We start from the raw sequence: 19,554 nt of genomic DNA on the forward strand, positions 1-19,554 counted from the left end.
CCCTCCACGTCCTAGCCGCAGACCCCACAGTACCACCAACCCGCTCTCACTAACCCCAGGCTTCTTCTGCAAGTACCTTCTGCAGCATCTCTGGGCTGCCTGGGAAGCTCCTCCCACCATTCTCCTGTGGTTCCAGCAGGTCAGCCAGGCGGCCCTTCTCCTGTGGATGAGAGGCCAAAGAAGTTTGATTTATTGTGCATTTGTAAGGCACTTATACTACAAGAAATTGCGTTTCAAAGCACCCACAGGGCAAACGGGAAGGGAACATGGGAACAGAAGGCAAATAGAAATAAAACTGATGAACAGGAAATAGGCTGTTCTACTAATCCTTGTGAGCATTCAGAATGTGCAGGTCCAGAGTGAGAGAGAGAGAGAGAGGAAGGGAGAATGGAAGAGACAGGGTAAGTGCAAGAAGATGCCACAGAAGGGAAGTGCCAGTGAGTCAGTTGCAGGCAACAGATAAGTGCCTGGCAAAGATCACTTGGTAGGGATCGGTCATCTGCCAATACAAGTGCAAGCCTGTCAGGCAACACAGGCCAGTTGGTGCCCAAAGAGGGCAGAGGCTGAAGATCATTGGGTGGAAGGCCAGCCAGAACCCATGCCACCATTTTCAATGACTGTGGGGTTTAGCACGGGAGAGAGACGGGGAAGGATGAGGTGAAGAGGAAAGTCTTGAGGAGCTTCCAGAATTTGAGGAAATCGGACTCAAGACGGGGAGGAAGGGGTGGGGGAATTGTTCCAGTGGAGGGAGCTAGTCGAGGAAAGCAAACAGCCACCAGCTCGTTGCTTAGAGAAGCGCACACAGTATTTGATAAGAGCAAATTGTAGATAGTGTGATCTCCAGACCCAAATTGCCTTATGGACGATGCAGAGGGATTTCAATTTGATCCTTGCAGCAACTAAGAGCCAGTGGAGAGCTTTTAGGGCTTGAGGCCAAGGATCAGTCTTGCAATCCTATTCTGGATGAGCGGAAATGGGCAGAGAGGGGAGGAAAGAAGTTAAGGAAGAGGCTGTTGCAGTAGTCCAAAGAGTATCAGAGCTCTAGAAACATTGAGCTTCTGAGGAAAAGTGAGGAAAGGACTGATCCTTCCAATGAGGTGGAATTGAAAATGGGCCTTCTTGGCGAGGTCCAGGATGTGAGGTAGGAACGAGAGAGGAGTCGAAGATCACTCCAAGGTATCTGCCTTCAGGTGAAGAAGGGGCAGAGCCCATAGCAAGTGGCCAGAGTGAAGGGGGAATGAGTGAGCAGGAGTCCCAATAGCAAGGATCTCTGTCTTGCTAGCATTGAGGCAGAGATCATTGGAGGCACAGCAGGACTGGATCACAGATAGTCAGGAATGGTAGAGGAAGAAAGGAAAGAGGATCAGAGGTAAGTGTGAAGAAAAGTTGGGTGTCATCTGTCCAATAATGGAAGTGGGGGAGAAAGTGGAAATAAGGTGAGTAGGCGGAACAAGATAAACGTTAAAGAGCTAGGGTGAAAGGTTGGAGCGCTGTGGGACGCCACAGGTGGAGATAAAGGTGGGAGAGGAGAAAGAGCCCAGGATAACCTGGGAGGGATGGTCAGTGAGGAAAAAGTTCAACCGGTCCAGTGCCCGCTCCGAGATACCAAGGGTATCATGAAGGCGTTTTACAAGGATGGATTGGTTGACCGCATCGAATGCAGAGGAAAGATCAAGTAAAATGAGAACAGTGGGAGAGTTAGAGTCAAGAGATGCAAGCAGTTCTTCACAGGTGTTCACAAGAACAGTTTCCGTGCCTGTGGATGCTTGGAATCCAGATTGATGGTCGTGTAGGCAACCAGCGAGCGCAGTATGCTGGATAAGTAAGGGGATGACCAGTTTCCCAAGGAAGGGAGTGATGGAGATAGGGCGGTAGTTAGCCAGACACAAGGCGGTGCACAAGAAAATGCTTGAGAGAGGAGGGGAAAAAACCTGGTAGCAAGAGCGCGATTGCAGAAGTGAACAAGTGCAGGGTCAAGGGAGCCGATGTTGTCCTTAATAGTTCTTGAACACAAGGAGACCTGTTTGGAGGAGACCTTCATAGAGCGGACAACCCTAGTGACCTTGTACAATGTGATAGGAGAGAAAGGCTAGGAGTGGCAGGGGGGTGGGAGGACGGGAGGGAGAAGGTGGGGGGAGAAAGTGCTCAGGAGATATTTAATTTTTGCAGTGAAGTGGGTGGCCAATGCAGGGCAGAGGGCCTGAGAGGGAACAGGAGAGGTGATGACTGCAGAAGGATTGGCTAGTTCCTTACAAGAGTTCAACCGTGTTGTTGGATGCTCTAGAAATGCGAGCCTAGATGTGGGCCGCCTTCTTGGAGCGAATGGAGGGACGATATTGCCTTTGGAGAAGGAGACAGGACAGTGTCAGAAGATGAGCTTGAGGTCTGCCACTTCCGTTACGCAGCACTGCATTTGCACTTCAGGGCTGCTAGATCAGAGTTGTACATGTTTCAGGCAGATCCTCATGAATGGGGCAAGAATGTTGAGAGTGTTAGCGATGGCGAGGTGGAGGTTGCTGAGAGCAGAGTAGAGTGTGCAGAGGGGATGGGGGTTGAAGGTGGATGCGAAGACACCAATTCAAACTTTTTTTCATCGGGCAGATGTCCGTGAACAAGGTTGGCAGAGCTGGGGAGGTGTGGTCAGAGGGCTGAGAGAACTCAGATGAGAAGAGGGAGTGGCCTGACCAGGAGAGCGAGGTAGTGAGGAGGAGAGCAAAAGATAAGTGTGGATAAATGCATCAAGAGTATGTCCAGCCGAGTGGGTAGGACCAGAGGGAAAAACGGAGAGAGAGCAAGGCACAGAGGTCACGTAAGAGAGTGGACACTGTGAATGAGGAATCAAGGTGGAAGTTGAAGTCACCCAGTGGAAGGAGTTTAGAGGAAGATGTCAGGAGAGAGTAGGAGAAATCAGCCCATTCTGAGAGGAACAGGGTGACAGAGCCAGGAGGCCTATAGGTAGTGTCAATGGTCAGGAAGGAGGTAGGCGAGATGACCAGCTTGCAGACCAGGCTCTCCAAGGAGGAGTATGGCTGGGTGGGTATGAGGGAATTAAGGGGCCCACTCAGGGAAGATCAAAGCAACCCCACCGCCAGCAGAGTTAGGACGAGGCATCGAGATGATCTTGTAGCCATCAGGGAGAAGGGAGTCAAAAGCAGCGACTAAGCTGGCATTGAACCACGTCTCGGTAAGAGGATATCGAGGTCAAGGTCTTGGAGGAGGAGGTAGATGTCAGCAGAGAGTTTGATAGAGCAAGCATTAAGCATGGCTAGGTGAAGCAGGTCTCTGCCTTTAAAGGTTTTCCGATGAGTACTGGGCTGTGGTACACCAGTCGGAGGAAGAGGAGGAGCACGAGGGACAGAAAGAGGCAGAAGGAATAGCAGGTGCAGGAAGGAAGTTGAAGAGGGATGGCAGGCGCCGGTCAAAGAGGCGGTTGGGTTGAGGACCCTGAGCCACGATCGTGCCCTTGCGATAGATATTAATGATACACCTGGATGATGAGAAGCCTGCCAAGAGCACTTCCAATCTAGTGCCACCATAAATGGCTGAGGATAAGACAGGAGAGAGAGTAGAAAGAAGAGAAGTCCAGAGATCTGGGGAGGGGACAGAAAAAAGGATATCAGTGAATCTGTCTGGAAGTTACGCTGATGTGGGTGTCTGCAATGGGTAGACCAGGGTTAGGGGTCAGGAAGTCTTTTTAAAAAATGTTCCTCCCAGACATTGTGAGGAGGAGGATAGGGGATAGTAAAACAGTTGGAGCAGATAGGCAAGATGTTGAGTGCCATAGGGGTTGCGGAGAGATGAGGTTGGAGGATAGAGGAGACTGCACAGCACAAACTCAACAGGCAGCCTAGTAGACAAAAAAGAGAGCAAACAGATGCAGTAGAAAACTTGAGTGCATAATTGGGGCTGTAGATTTGTGAACACACCTAGATTTGAAATGTCAAAAGGCATACAAATGCAGTGCAAAAATGGGGGTGTAGAGTTGTAAAAACACACCTAGATTTGAGATTTCAAAGGCATACAAATGCAGAAAAGAAAAAGGGGCATCGTAAGGCATAGGAAGAACAGCAGAAAATGGCTTATGGCACAGCTAAATTACACATGAATGAATTAGTGAATAGGCATCAGGTAGTCCAGAACATAACTCACAGGTACTCCAGAAATGGGAAAGCAGAAGCTCCAGGTGTGGCACGAGTGTGTGGAGTAGCTGGCTGCATGCTGGGGAACTGTTGCATAAAGGGGAGGGGTACTGGGTAGCGTGAGGAGGTGTTGCAGGGGAGGAGATGAGAGGCCCTCTGAGCCCTCCCAAGGTCCAGACAGGGTCCTGTGGAGAGGGCCTTTGGTGGTTTCGGCGTTGCCTGCTGGCTCAGAGAATTGTACCAACTCGGTGCACAAAAGGGCCACTAGGTGTGAGCCCTGCGTTTCTTTCCTCTTTTATAATGAAAAAGATTGATAGATGAAGAAGTGCTGCTTCCAATTTTTTAACAGTGCAATTGCTGTTTTCCCATGCAGCCCCACTCGTGGCGTGTAAGGTATTTCTCTGCTGCAATAGGCCTCTGAATGGGGGGCGAGCCGGCTCTGCGCTCAGAGACATTGCCAGTATCCACTTTCCGGCTCGCTTCCCCCCTCAGGCCCCATCACCGGGCGAAGTCTTCTTCCCCTTTCTTCACCGCTGGACCAAGGCACTCAAGGTAGTCCCCTGCTAGTCTGCGCCACCTCACGCTCCCATTGCCCGTGCTCCAGCCTAGGGGCAGAGGGTAGGGAGCTCCGCTGCCCACTCTTCATATTCCACGCCCCGGCAGCCGCACCAGTCAGGGACGTGTTTTGGGATACTTCTTTTCCACTTTCTCCTGAATTCTCTCTTCTCTGACTCTGCTCTTATGTGCGATATAAAGGCCAAGGAACAGAACACTGCTCCCTTTCTTTTAGCCAGTCTTTTCTCTGCCTCCAAATCTCAACTCATTACCCCTCTCCCTCTATATTTCTGCTCACACTCCCCTCCCCCCCCCCCCCCCAACGTCCTCGACCTTGCATCGGCCACACTTCATACCTCGCTCGTCAACCTCTTCTTTTCTCTTTTCTCCGCCACATTCCCTCTTCTTTTTCCACCCTCTGTGGAGCCATCTTTCCGAACTAGGAGGCTTCTGGTCTAATCTTGAACTCTAACACCCTCCCAGCATATCTGGCGACATTCGCCTAAAAATGCATCACCCATACTGACAAACCGGAATAGCCCCCCAATAAATCTGCACACATTGGGCAGGCAAGAGACTGGGGAACGTTCCATGCAAAATGGCCTTTTCCTCCCAGAGGAACACTCCACTCCTGGGCACCAAATGCCCTTCATGAACGGAGATCATACCGTGTTCTGAAAGTATGGCGATTTCTGATGAAGAAAAAAAAAGGCCAACTTGGTGCACTACAAGAGGTGGCGGAACCCGTCCAAACTCCCATCCCCATACTAAAATAAATAATATTGTCAAGTGGAAAATGTCAAAGAAGCACATTTGAATCCATCAAAACGACAGAGTGCTCACAATTACATGGGCAGACTTATTTATTTGCAGGAATGGCAGCCAATGCCTTGTCGACAATAAAGTCGACAAAATAATGAGTAGGGAAACAAAAGTATAAAATTAAGTAGACAAGAAAGAATGCGATTTAAAAAAAAGGGATGCAAAGAAGAAAAAGTGGGAAGGATGACATGAAATGAGGGTGAAAGAAAACCGAGTGAAAGAGTGCGCTGACCAGAGGTAGTCAACCAATCGGAGTCAAGCGCCCAGGAGTGTGCCCTCTGCAAGATCCAGGAGTGTGTCTGTTGGCATCAGGGTAGGTCAGATCATTGGTTACTCAGCGGGGGCGGGGCCACGTTCAGGCGCCACATGCCTCAACATTGCATTGCAGATTGAAGCTTAGGTTGGTTCCATGGACCAGTACTGAGTTGAACTCAATCCCAAGCAATGCTATGCTTTGCAGTGAATGTGGTACTTTCCTTTTATGCTGGCTGCGTCCCAGCATTTCAATAGTCTTACATTTGGTGTGTTCAGATTGTATAGACTTTGTTTGCGCTCTCTGATGTGAGTGCCTCCACCAATTCACCAAAGAATGTGTGTGCATTAGGAGTGAAAGGTCAGCAGGGGGTAACATTCTCCTTCATTATTATGTCTCGAAAATATTTTCAGGAAAAGTGGGCCAGAAGGGCATTTAATTGAAGTTTAGTGAACTTCAGGTACACTTTCTACCCTCCCACCAACATAACCCTAGCACCAGAAGCCAGAGGGTGTGACCACGAACGCAGATGCAGCCACCGCCACAGGCGGACGTAGGTAGCAGTAGCACCAGCGAAAGGCTCTTGAAGTGGGCGATGTAGCCACGCTGGGACCTGGAAATTCTATTTGATTTAAGCTTAATGCTGAATCGGTTGAGGATAGGTCATGTGGGGCTGAATGACTGTCTATTTCGAATAGGGAAGCGTGAATCAAGGGACTGTATGGTGTGTGGGGTGCCTGAAACGGTGGGACATTTTTTGATTAGGTGTGAAAGACATGTTACAGAGAGAGAATTGATGAGGGTTCGATTGACTGCGTTGGGTGTGGCTGAGCTGAATGAGAGGATTATACTGGGAGGTGATGGGGAGGGAGGCAGGAGAAGGAATAGTGTGATGTTGGATTTTGTGAGGCAGACGGGGAGGTGGGAGGAGTTGTAAGCTTAAATGGAGCCAAATAATTAGTGGGTACGGTGCACATCATCCTATAGGATGGGGAAGCGCCTGCGTGGGTCCGCCCACGCTTTCGATAATTAAGAAGAAGAAGAAGCTTAAACTGTTTGGGGTATCTGCTGGTGGCCTCTGTGTGTGGGCCTAGAGGCGAGCCACTACTCACCAGATGAAGGTCCTTGATGGCGTCCATTTTCTGTTCGCTCAGCCTTCGTCCCTCGAGCACCATCTGCTCCTTGATCTGTCGCAGTTGCTCCTCAAGCTTCAGAATTTTACGCTGAAAGATGGAAGAATGCACATTAGATCAGGAAGAGTGGGAGTGGACCAGCAGGCAGCCACGTGACTGGAAAAGGCAAGATGGCCATTGCTCTCTGTCTGGTGGTAAGCAGCACATAATTCAGTTCCAGGGAGGGAGGACAGTCATTACTATCTCGGGAAGCGAATTACTGTGTGGTTTATTACAAGGGTGCGAGTAAATAACTATTTTTTTTGTTTAATGCAGCAGAGATTTTAGAGTTTATTTGTGGAGTTTCTTCCATACAGCACTTTCACTGTACTGTAAAGAACTAGTGACGGAAAGACAAAGCCTTTGAGAAATAGAACACTTGCTGCGAAAACACTGCCCACTGGTATAATGAGTCCATGGTCCCAAAGTAAAATGCAAGGACTCCTTGGTGAGAAAATGATGCCAGCCTGCAGGTGAAAGTCCCAAAGCAATGCGAAGGGTGGAAAACGGCTACATGCTAAGGTATGGCGCGCTGCCTGCCGCACAAACGAGAAATTCGTTGGTTCGGCAGCTCTTGCATGCTAGGTGTAACCCCCGGTTTGGGGATTGAAGAAAGTATCCCTGGCACGTGAAGCCCCGCCAGAGATCCAGAAAAAATAAAATAATTTTTTTTAAAAAAATCAGATCACCAACAAAAGCTGCGCCGAAGACCCAGAATAAATAAAGAGTAAGTAAGGGACCCTTTCACGTGAGCACGCAAGGGTCCCATTGCTTGAAAGATGAAGAAAACAGTCACCAGCGTGAGCGGAGCCCTGGTGACCATTGCGACACCCTTCAACAGGGTTAGAAGCGCTCCACTCAGCGCTGGTGACCGCTGCAGCCCGTTGCTGCCCTGGGCACCTCTAACTCTCGGCACGCCCCATTGAAGGGGAGCGCCCAACGTGTTTAGCCCTCCTGGAGCTAGATATAAAGAAAGGGGCCACCCCCATACAGGTGGCCCACCAGGACTCCCTGGGCCACACCTGGCAGACGTGGCCAAGGTGGAGTGAGTAGTGTGGGTGGGGGCCCCCACTTTGCCACAGAATGCTGGGCTGTAGCTGACATACACAGCCCAGCCCATATAAAGACGTTGCCCCCACCCCCCACACACACTGTTGCTGCCTGCCACCCACAGCCAGAAAAGCCACCAACAAAGAACGCAGGCAGAAAAAAGAACCCGAGAGCAGCAGCAAAGACCTTGAAACAGCCCTGGCCAGGTTATCTTGCAACTAAGGCCATTAAAAATATTTTTGAATACTACAGTGCACTGTATAGACTTTGTATATACTTTTAAAGACACTTTTTTTAAAGGAATTATTTTATTTTTTTTGGTAACAGCTGCTTAGGAGTAAGTTGTATTTAATGTCTTGCGTTTGCCTTTTTTATAGTAAAACTCCGAAAACCCTGCTGATATACCGGAAAAGTATATAAGCAAGCTTTAAAAAAAAGTAAAGAACTGTACACTCTCATTGCTTTTGTCTGCCTTTCCTTTTGTGCTCCAGTTATTTTAACCATGTTTTTCTCCTTCGAGGTATTTGGGCAACCTGCCTGTCCTAACCTCCTGTTTCCTACCCTTACCATCTTCCTATTGAGCTACGGCAGGGTGATCTTGAACCCAGGAGAGCAGGGTTTTGGAGACATGTGAGAGGCGGGTCAAGTTCTAAGTGAAAGGTTAAGCCATTTGTGTGCCCGCCTACGCTAGTCCTCCAATAAGGTGCATTGGACGATCACCCAGCTACAAAGAGGACATGGCTTCAAAATTACAAATAAGAACCAAGAAGGACAATCGCAGGAAAGCTACAATCTGGCCTCCATATAAGGGTCACAAAAGGCAGGTTTACGCATTAAAATATTGTAAATTGGGCACCTTAAATCTTTCTTACCACTCATTTAGAACATAGGGCAACGGTTAGGTCACTTGTCAGAAACCAGAACGTCTTGATTGTTATTTGCCTGGATTACATTGCATGCTGTAGACAAGGAGCCTGAAAACAAGACATGCTCTCAGAGCTCTGCACATTTAGCCTTTCTATTTTTTTTAAAGAAACTGCGCAAGTGTGATAATGAATGGTTTCTTTTAAAGTTCTGCTGTGTTCTGGCTCATGCAGGGGAGCATTGTATTTATTCTCCTGGCATGTTAGAGTCCTGTCAGTAATCCGATGAAAATCCTGGTTACCATTGGGATGGATGCTTTGAAACAAGTTCTTTAAAAAAAATACAAAAATACAAAAAAATACAAAAAGAAATGTTTAGGGGAATGCATGGCTGCTTTGAACACACTTATTTTTGAGTACCTGCTTTGTGTGCATTTACCATCAAGATGCATATATCTAGTGTGTTCATTCATGTTACGATGTAAAAAGGTTTTCTACAAATGTAATGCATTGTTTGAAGCACCACATCTTTGCTACACAACTCCATTTTGTTGCTAATGTAATGTGTTCTGTTCGTTTTCAAGTTATATTGTTTTAGTTGCCCGTCACATAATTTAACACTTGTGTAGGCAAATCCTTTTTACTTCTACAATTTAATTAGTACGCAAATTATAAAAAACCTGTACCTTAAAACCTTGAGGCACGGATAAGTATGGAATGTCTAGGTAAACATCCAGGTACCTTAACTTGGAGCCAATGTGGTAAACGGCTGTGAGGAATTAGACTTTCCGCATGGGCTTTTTTAAAATGTTTAAATGGAATGATGGTAGATCGAGCTCAGGAAAATGTGTGGGACTAATCTACACACACTTTCCTATCTGACACCACCAGGACAAAGGCATAGACCCAGGCACTTTGGCTGGACACCACCTAAAGGCACTATCCGCAATCTGACAGCCGAGATGGGCACAATGTCATCTGAGGAAGGGGGGGACCAACCTTCCCCCTTCCATGTCAGCCTGATTAACTGGCAACGGCTCCATGGATCCACCCTGCTCTTTTGTTAGGCCCAGACAAAAAGGTTTTTTGCCAACTGGTCCATTCATGAACCTAGTAATGGTTTAAGTAATTTAACCATACAGTGCATGAAGCTGCAAGCAGTTGTGGGCTTGGTCAGAGAAAATAATATTGCATATAATGCATAATTAATAACCAAAATGTGATATTAGTGTGATTTAGATGAATTGTCCACTAAATAATGAGTTTTCAATAACTCAAAACCCTAACGAAGCAAATAAAGTAATAATTAGAAAATATACAAAGTTCTTATTCTCTTGTAAGCAACATAAAACAGAATAGTATAGATATACAAAAAAGCAATATTTCACACATTAGTTCTGAACATGAAAACAAATTGCACTATTACTGTGGCTATACAGATGATCCTCCTACCATAGAAAGAGCATGGTAGAAAGAAACGTCCCCTATTCTAGTCATAATCTGAAGAATAAAGGAGGTTATGAGGGGATCCAGGTATTGAAGGCAGAGTTCAAGTTATTAGAGGCCCATAAACACATCCCAGGTCTACATGCTAGTTAGTATCACCGGGCACCACAAATGTCCAGATGGTACCCGATGCTAGATATGGACGTTTCGGCAGGTAGAAAGGTATACCACCTTCTTCAGGACCCCAGGGATATGGAGCACTGTGGATGTGCAGACACCAGCTACTCAAAGTTATACAAAAATGAGAGCTAACCCTTCTAAACAAAAAATAAAAACAGTGTACATATATTAAAGCCCTACAAGGTGTACCAACAGAAGAAATATGCCAACACTTACAGCATGTGGCTCCAAACCAAAACACCTTATGTACCTAAAGAAGGGGAGTATAGCACATTCCATAACACCACCTACACCCCACCTACACCAGGGGCACGTAAAATGTCAGAAAAGGCCCAAACCATCACACCTGAACACTGGGTCTGTCAGCAATGAACTTACTATGTGTTGCTCCGGAAGCTCCAGTTGATTCATGGTTGAAGGGCCAGATGGATTTGGAGTGGAGGCTTTCAGTCTTGTGGATTTGACAACGTTCACAGAAGCCAAGCACAGACAGAGCTGAAGAAAAATGTCACTAAGCTCTCTAAACAGCTGCTGAACTGTTGCCTTGCAGCTAGTGGCAGCGATAACAACACCAGGGGCTACTTCAAACAGGCCCACCCTGGGCCTGGCTGCAGAGGATAACATAAAGGAGGCAGGAAACCAAACAACCTTTCATATGTACCTGTGTCAACCTGACGCCAGCTCCTGATTCTCAGTGTTGATGGCAGTGAACGGTCATGTCTGGTTCTTTTTGTTGCATAGGCCACCCCCATATGGGTCCCCATTCATAAAAAGGTACCAGAATGTGGTTTGCAGGTGCCAGAGTATGGTCTCTCTGCATCTTCAAGGGAGACCTTCACTCTAACAGGACCCACACAGGGAGGACAATTAACGAGAGAGACTTTTTGAACACAACAGACAGGAACATGGGTAGGACTTAGTAGCTCAAGGGAGTGAGCCCAGAGTTTTGTTGAGAAGGGTTCAGCAATTTTAGTTCTGAGGCACACCTTGCTCCTGTTTTCACCCATTTACCTTTCCTGTTGCAAAACACTCTGGTTATGGCCTCACGCATACAGGAGATTGGTGGAGGCTAAGCCTACCTTAGTAAACCAATCCTGGGGTCCCTGCCAACAATCACTGTGGCCCGCTTGGCTTTAAGACGGCAGAGCACCGCTTAGCAGATCATCTGAAGACTTCACAAGCATTAAGAAAGAAGAACTCAACCTTGGACCCCGGCTGGAGGTACAGTCTGCCTTACATCTTCCCCCAGTGAAGGAAGGCCAGGATATCCAAAGAGGGAAGCAAGATCCCTGCCCTAAACATCTAGGGAACAGAGAGAAAGAACTAATTGGACCCTCTAGCTGCTCCAGAACCGCTACCCAGTCAGCACACAGAGTGCCCTGCTAGGCTCTACAGCAGGCTTCCTGGATAGGAAGTGCCAGAAGGTCTCTGAACCTACAACCAAGGACAAGGCAGCTGCCTGCAACACTCCACATCTTCTGCCTCGACAAGAATCTACCAGCGCTCGTCATAAAGGACTTTTTTGAGCCCGTCGAGTTCCTCCATCGCAACCGACTGCTACGCTGACCGTTGTCAAGCCGGAATCGCTTACAGACATCCGAGACGTCTCGACCAGGGCTTCAGAACTGGCGATCAGCACTGAGACAACGGTTCCTGACCCTGCACTGCCATGTAGGCCAGCCTGCAGCCGTTAGTCCAGCTTTGCTCGTCGAACCACCATGCCGCAATATACCCGCAGCTGACTCCCGTCTCAAACATCAAGAACACCTACAGCATAAGGTACAATGTGCTTCTGTCCCCCTGGTCCTTACCAGAAGGCACTTAGAGACAATTTAAGACCCTTTTGCTCCATTTGTGCTGAAGCCAAGAAACCATAACAAACTATTGCGATTATTAATCATACCGACTACCCTCCCGTCGGTATCTGGAGTGCATACCTTTTCCTTCTTTGAAAAGGTTTGTCCTCTGAATTCCTTTACAGGGTGGGTTGTATTTCGAAATGTTGTTAGATTGTCTGTTGTGATTAATAAATTAGATATTTTGAATACAGCCATTACTGGACACTATCATTGGGTAAGTGTATTTGCGCCTGCCATTCCGTCCGTTACCTGGATTGAACAAGGAGGTTTTGAAATCTGTTCAGATCCCTTTTGATGTCGGGATGATTTATGGTTCAGAAACTGAGATTCAAACCTGGACCACTGGTACCCTTCAAGTTGATCCATCACAATGGCACTATAATTGGTCAGCAGCAGCAACGCCCTTGCTCAAACTTGAGTGATTGTCATTATAACAAGAGTACACATCTTTCAGATCTTCAAAACTACAATCCTAACATCCAAAACCGGACTCTAATCAGTGCTAGCGCCGTTACAAAACAAAAATTAAATGGTTTTATTTGTAACTGAAATAAAAAGTAAGCAGGACACATCCCTGCAGAGGTAATTCAGACAGATATTTAACTTATTCATGCAGGCTTCCTTTAACATCTAAGCACTGTGATTATTATTGCCTCAGTCAATTTTCCAACTTTGGAGGAGGTAAGGCCATCTGTCCATCCAACGCTTGACCATGAGATTTTTTGCATGCACGGGAAGCTCAGAGTTTGTGCTCATCTGCTCCATTGGTGGGAGGGTGCTGATGCACTCAGTGCCTTATCTGTTAATTTTGAGAGAAATCTGCTTTTCTGTCACGATGTGGACCGCTGACGCATGATAATCATTCCATACAGATAACTATTTGCACGCAACGGCTGGATGTCACATGCTTTTTACTCTTGCGAAGGAGAAAAATCTCTTTGCTACCTTAAAATTGCATTTACTCTCAAGGTTTAAAAACAGGGAGTAAAATATTCCCACCGCAAAGTCCTATCTGGATCACTGACTACAACAGGTTAGGGTGCATCCCATCCAACATCATAGAACGAACCGAGAAATCTAAAGATTATAACCTATGCTTTTGTCATAATAAAGTTCTGTTTAAACTGTACTAGAATGGCCAGTTTTCATCTCCCACCAGAATGCCAGGGGTGGTAACTGAAAGGGCACGTTAAACATTTGAGGAGTTACTTCATTTACAAGTAACGACTCAGTCCTTACCTGATCGGTGAAACAAGAAGAACATTTCACGTTAAGAACAACCATACAAGCCTACTTCGTTTAGTTTTCAGATTTTTGAAGCCATTCAGTGTGCGAGTAGAACTTGATCACAAACATGGAGCTCTGGTTTGAAAACGAAACTAATGTGGCATTTTGTTAAGATTCATCACGCGGTTAAATAATGATACCAAGGTGTTTGCAAAAATGTTTGCGCGTAGACTGCCACAAATTCTCCCAGACATACTCCACCCGGACCAAACTGGCTTTATCCCGGGCCGAAACACATCGGAACCAGAATAAACATAATTGTGTCAGCAAACAGATCTGGGCTGGAATTAGCAGTGATATCCCTCGACGCACACAAAACCTTCGATATGCTAGATTGGGGCTACATAAAAGAGACCCTGCAGCACTATGGATTTGGCCTAAAATTCCTGAAATGGATGCCAGCAAACTACCAGCACCCCTCCACGAGTCTCAGAATAAAAGGCGCCAGATCAGACAAAATCAACATAACAAGAGGCGTCCGAGAGGGATGTACCCTGTCGCCACTAATTTTCACGCTCTCAAATGGAGCCATTCGCCAGCAGAATCCGCCACAACTCAATACATGGACTGGAAATAAAAGGGGAATCCTACAAAGCAGCCTTATATGCCGACGACGTGCTTCTGACCGTTACCCGAATAGTAGAATCCATGAAGGGGCTGTGGGAAGAACTAGAAGCATTTGGGGAGGCGTCAGGATTTAGGGCCAGCGTCACTAAATCAACAGCAATGAGCATCAATGTGTAAACTTCAGAAAGCGCTGACAAGAGACTCTCCGATCACATGAGTGAAATCACAAATTACTTACCTGGGTGTCCAAATACCAACCAACACTGAAAGAATATACAAAGCAAACTCCCCCCCCCACTGTTCAAAGAGCTGAAGAACGATTTGGCTCGCTGGCAGAAGCAAGAAATATCTCGGGTCGGAAAGGATTACCACACTGAAAATGAACCTAATCCCCAGACTGCTTTACCACAGCCTTGCCCTACCAGTAACAATCCATAAGAAACCTATGCAGAAACTTAAGTGTCCTGAAATACGTTTGGGAAGGAAAGAAGCTGCGGATTCCAAGGCGCATTATGCTCCGAAGCCTGGGATTGGGTGGCCTGGTAGTCCCAGGCATCACCTGGTACTGCCTCACGGCTCAGCTCTCGCACACCTTTGAATGGAAGGTAAGCACCAACCAACCCCGCTGACTAAGGCTGGAGAGAGACTGGTGTGTCGGGCCCGATAAGAGTCACTGCTGCACATGGCGAACCAACAGGGGTCCCTTACCAGCGACAAGAAATACGGTGATGAGCTGAAAAACGGCAGCCCACTAATGGAAATGCAGAAGCGCCGTGGGCCCCCCTCTCATCGATCTGGGATAACCCAGACTTCACTCCAGGAATCACGCCAAACAACTTTGAGAAACATCGCCGAGCCCTGCTAGACTACGAAGCCTGCAAAACCAAGTTTCAAGTCCCAGCGACGGAGAGATTCCGGTACGCGCAACTTAGACATTGGCTATCTCACGAGGCAATAAGGAAATACAGCAGCAGAGAACTAACAGCCCTAGAACGAACATTCACATCAAACCCCCCTACAGCGAAAGTCAACTCTGTATAGGCTCCTAGACAGATCAGATCCCAACAAAAATGAGCCCTACATACTGAAATGGCAAAGTAGATTGGCAGAATCATTGAGGAGGAGTGGGGCCGCATCTGGGCCCAAGCGAACAGAAGCACCAAATGTGTGACCAACAAAGGAGTACTTAAAGTGTGCTACAGATGGTACCAAACGCCAGAGATTCTCAACAAATGTAACCCCTCAAGTCCACCACAGTGCTAGAGAGGATGCCCGGATAAATGCACGCTGTTCCATCTTCTATGGTCATGCCCTAAAGCTACACAGTTTTGGAAAACTGTTCTGGGTCAAATCAAAGATCACGGGTCACTCGATACCAAGGGACCCAGGAATCGCTCTACTAGGAGCCACGGGCGAAGGACAATTTCTGCTAACAGGCCGCATAGCGGTCCTAAGCTCGCATCTCTTAACAGCGGCAAAGATTTCAATAGCTAAACTATGGAAAAGTCTTGAAGGGCCAGCAATTCCGCTTTGGTGGTCCAAGTGCTGGGACATAGCAGCGGCAGAAGAAATGACAGCCTTTAGTTTTGGGAATAGGAGCAAGTTCTATCAAACCTGGGCTCCCTTCCTGGACTCTATGAATCAATTCCCAGGAGTGGCAAGAAAACCCCCTACCCTTAGATGGACGGAGAAGCAGGACTAAAATAGACAGTCAAAGGGCAGGCAGCACATATGGAGAGGAGTCTCCTGAACTAATTCTGACGAGTCATTCTGGTCTTCCATACCCAACCAACGCACAAACCTCCACCGTACGAGGACTTTGACCGATCACCCAGAGGAGAGGCCTCTCCCTACCCCCTAAAACTAAGCATAAAGGGTGATCTGCCCTCAGACCGCCCCCCTCCCTCTTCCCCTGGGACGGTTATTGTTATTGTCATGTTGTACTGTGGCAATAAGCCACGAGACTGCGGGCCAATACCGCCCCAGGTAATGCCCCCGGGCCGTAGTTGCAGGCCCGAGCATAGCAAGGGCCTTATCGAAGCCCCGGGGGCATTACCTGGGGCGGTATTGGCCCGCAGTCGAGGGGCTTATTGCCATTAGTACCCCAGCCCGTTAGACCGGGGTACTAATTGCTTTTTTTTCTGTTCCAAAATACGTTTCGGAACAGAAAAATAAATAAATAACAAATAAAGCCAAAAAAAATGGCCGCCGGGAAAGGGAAAACGTAGTTCGTTTTCCCTTTCCATGGCGGCCAGCGGGAGCGGGCGCGCTGGGAACACTGTTCCCAGTGCGTCCGCTCCAGAGACGAGAAGAAAAAAGAAAGTAAGCGAGGTGGGGAAGGAATAAATAAATAAATACATACATGCATACATACACGTACCACGGTCTCTGCCGGGGGACGATGGAAGCCTCCAGCCGTGTGGCCCCGCTCCGAGTCTCCACACGGCTGGAGGTTTCCATCGTCCCCCGCCGGAGACTGCGAGATAGATAAGTGGGGTGGGGTGGGAGGAGGAAAGGGGGGGAAAAAAATAATGTCTTACCTGAGTCCCCGGCGGGGGACAAGGGAAGCCTCCAGCCATGGGGAGGCTCGGCGAGGGGATTGCCCCGTTTCGAGCCTCCTCATTGGCTGAGGGGCTGCCACGCCCCTCGCCGGGAACAGAGTAGCCGGCACGCACGGCGTGGACGGGAATACCATGTGGTATGGCTAGCAAATGAGCCAATCACCACACAGTATTCCTGTTCAGCCGCGCGTCCCGGGTACTAATGTCATTTCTATGCTTCCTTGATGTAAGAATTAAGCTCCGATGAGCTTATATGATGACCAATGCTATATTTGAAGCTGGGGAATTTTCTGAATAAAAAGATTCTTTGGGGAAAAAAAAAAAAAAGAAAAAAAAAAGTGTCAGAAACAAGAACCTTCAACTTTCCATGTCGTCCCTGCAGTCCACACTTGAGCTTCTCACTTACTAGTGGTGAAGGTGTGCGCCCAGGGCAGGACAAAGACTGATATTTGGGATATTTCTTCTCTGTGAAAGATAGTGAGCTAAAGACTGTGGGTAAGTCTCTCGTAACCAGGACTAATCTCTGGCAGAGGGACTCCCAGGACCCCCCCCTTGTAAATTTGCAGAGGTTAAGGCCCTCAGCATTTGGCTTAAGGTCCTGCATGGACCGGGCCATCAGTTTCTTCTTAATGTAAAAACGACACTTAAAAGAAGCCTCGGTCACTGCTAAGCTTCTCCAAATTGCAAAATCCTGAAAGACTAGGATAGTCTTCTCTGCTCAGGCCTCTGGAATAAACTGCCCTTCCAACATTAGACTACCTGCCATTCTAGAAGCTTCTGAAATGGCATCCTCCCCCCCGCCCCCCCATTTCAAACTACCTCACTCAGTGTTTTGGAATAACAAGTTCTAGATTCTTCTGTACAAGAAGTTCACTCTCAGTGGAATCGTACGAAAAGGTCACCCTCACAATTACAACGGCCGAAAATGCAGACTATTTTTAGACCCCAATTTACGCTTGATAACAATAGAATAAAATGTCAATTCTTTGATTTTCATTGTATTGTAATGAAATTACTCTAACGTAATGGAATGTTTGCACTGCACTTCAAAGAATACTGATTTTAGTCCAACCAAACTATTAAAGCGATAACGTGCCCAAATTTAGTATTTTCGATTTCAAACCCAGAATTAAAGTCTAAAACTGAAATTACTGGCGAGAAGGATACCAGTTGCACAATTATCTGCTAGATCGGGGGCAACTAACCGAGAATGTTGTCACTAGGGTAGGCAACCTTGGCATTGTGCAAAAATGCATCCAGTGGTTTTCTTGCTACTACACAGGTCCCAATATGGAAATATATGCCACATGTGGCAGCAATCTGACTGTTTAACCTTATTGTTGCATTAGCCCAAGCAAACGCTCCTGCAAAACAAAAAACTAATGGGGCATACAATTGGCTCAGGCAAAAATGTAAAAGTGGCCCACAGTCACATGACAAGGTATTCCTTTTGAGACAGTCTGTGCGATTAATATCCAAGAGTATTTTGGTAAAATGGGTTGCAAACTGCATTTTAAATAAACTTTATTAAGTAACGGGTCAAAACTACAAGCGGTACAGTGAAGCAACTCGAACTGGCCCACTTGGCTTCAAAACTGGCCTACACCAGCATGTCTGTCCTGCTGCCCTACAGGCCAGTCCGAGCCCGGTGGAGTTACTAGTAAGCGAAGTTTAGGAAATATGTCTGTGCGCACATGAAATGTAGTGCAAAATTGTTTTCGAATGTTGACCCACTAAGTTGCGCAGGTTCTCCAGCTGACAGTACAGCATTCAAGCGGCTGAGTGGCACCAGGTACAGATGGCACCACAGGGTCACCCCTTTCCTTCTTACTGCTGCCAGACGGAAAACACTTCATGGCACCCGAAAGTCTCTAAGCTAGAAGCACAAAGAGATGCACCTGCCCCACACCATCCACTGTGGTTCATGCTCACACACTGCAGCACCTCACTGCCACCATATGGCGGCACGAGCCAATGGATGGTGCCCACATTCTGCAGCACCTCACTGCAACCATCTGGCAACACGACCCACCAGCCACTGCAGATGGTGCCCACATTCTGCAGCACCCATTCTGCAGCACCTCACTGCAACCATCTGGCAACACGACCCAACAGCCACTGCGGATGGTGCCCACATTCTGCAGCACCTCACTGCGACCATCTGGCGGCACGAGCCAATGGATGGTGCCCACATTCTGCAGCACCTCACTGCAACCATCTGGCAACACGACCCACCAGCCACTGTGGATGGTGCCCACATTCTGCAGCACCTCACTGCGACCATCTGGCGACACGAGCCAATGGATGGTGCCCACATTCTGCAGCACCTCACTGCAACCACCTGGCAACACGACCCACCAGCCACTGTGGATGGTGCCCACATTCTGCAGCACCTCACTGCGACCATCTGGCGACACGAGCCAATGGATGGTGCCCACATTCTGCAGCACCTCACTGCAACCATCTGGCAACACGACCCACCAGCCACTGCGGATGGTGCCCACATTCTGCAGCACCTCACTGCGACCATCTGGCGGCACGAGCCAATGGATGGTGCCCACATTCTGCAGCACCTCACTGCGACCATCTGGCAACACGACCCACCAGCCACTGTGGATGGTGCCCACATTCTGCAGCACCTCACTGCGACCATCTGGCGACACGAGCCAATGGATGGTGCCCACATTCTGCAGCACCTCACTGCAACCATCTGGCAACACGACCCACCAGCCACTGTGGATGGTGCCCACATTCTGCAGCACCTCACTGCGACCATCTGGCTGCACAAGCCAATGGATGG

The 19,554-nt window shown here is 47.9% G+C and overlaps 1 protein-coding gene across 7 annotated transcripts in view; it reads right to left on the reverse strand.

Annotated features, from left to right (window-relative positions):
* The window catches only part of PHLDB3 (pleckstrin homology like domain family B member 3), a 248,793-nt gene that overhangs the window by 70,855 nt on the left and 158,384 nt on the right, over positions 1–19,554 (reverse strand). For 6 of the 7 annotated variants that reach the window (XM_069640851.1, XM_069640849.1, XM_069640850.1 and 3 more), the window contains 2 exons: positions 6,882–6,992; positions 77–160 (listed from right to left, as the gene is read on the reverse strand). In XM_069640851.1, coding sequence (XP_069496952.1) covers positions 77–160; positions 6,882–6,992 — 195 coding nt within the window. The remainder of the gene's footprint in view (positions 1–76; positions 161–6,881; positions 6,993–19,554) is intronic. The other variant, XM_069640852.1, reaches the window with a different exon arrangement.

Source organism: Ambystoma mexicanum, chromosome 1q (assembly GCF_040938575.1).
Source record: "Ambystoma mexicanum isolate Mex_15411 chromosome 1q, UKY_AmexF1_1, whole genome shotgun sequence".
Classification (NCBI taxonomy): domain Eukaryota; kingdom Metazoa; phylum Chordata; class Amphibia; order Caudata; family Ambystomatidae; genus Ambystoma; species Ambystoma mexicanum.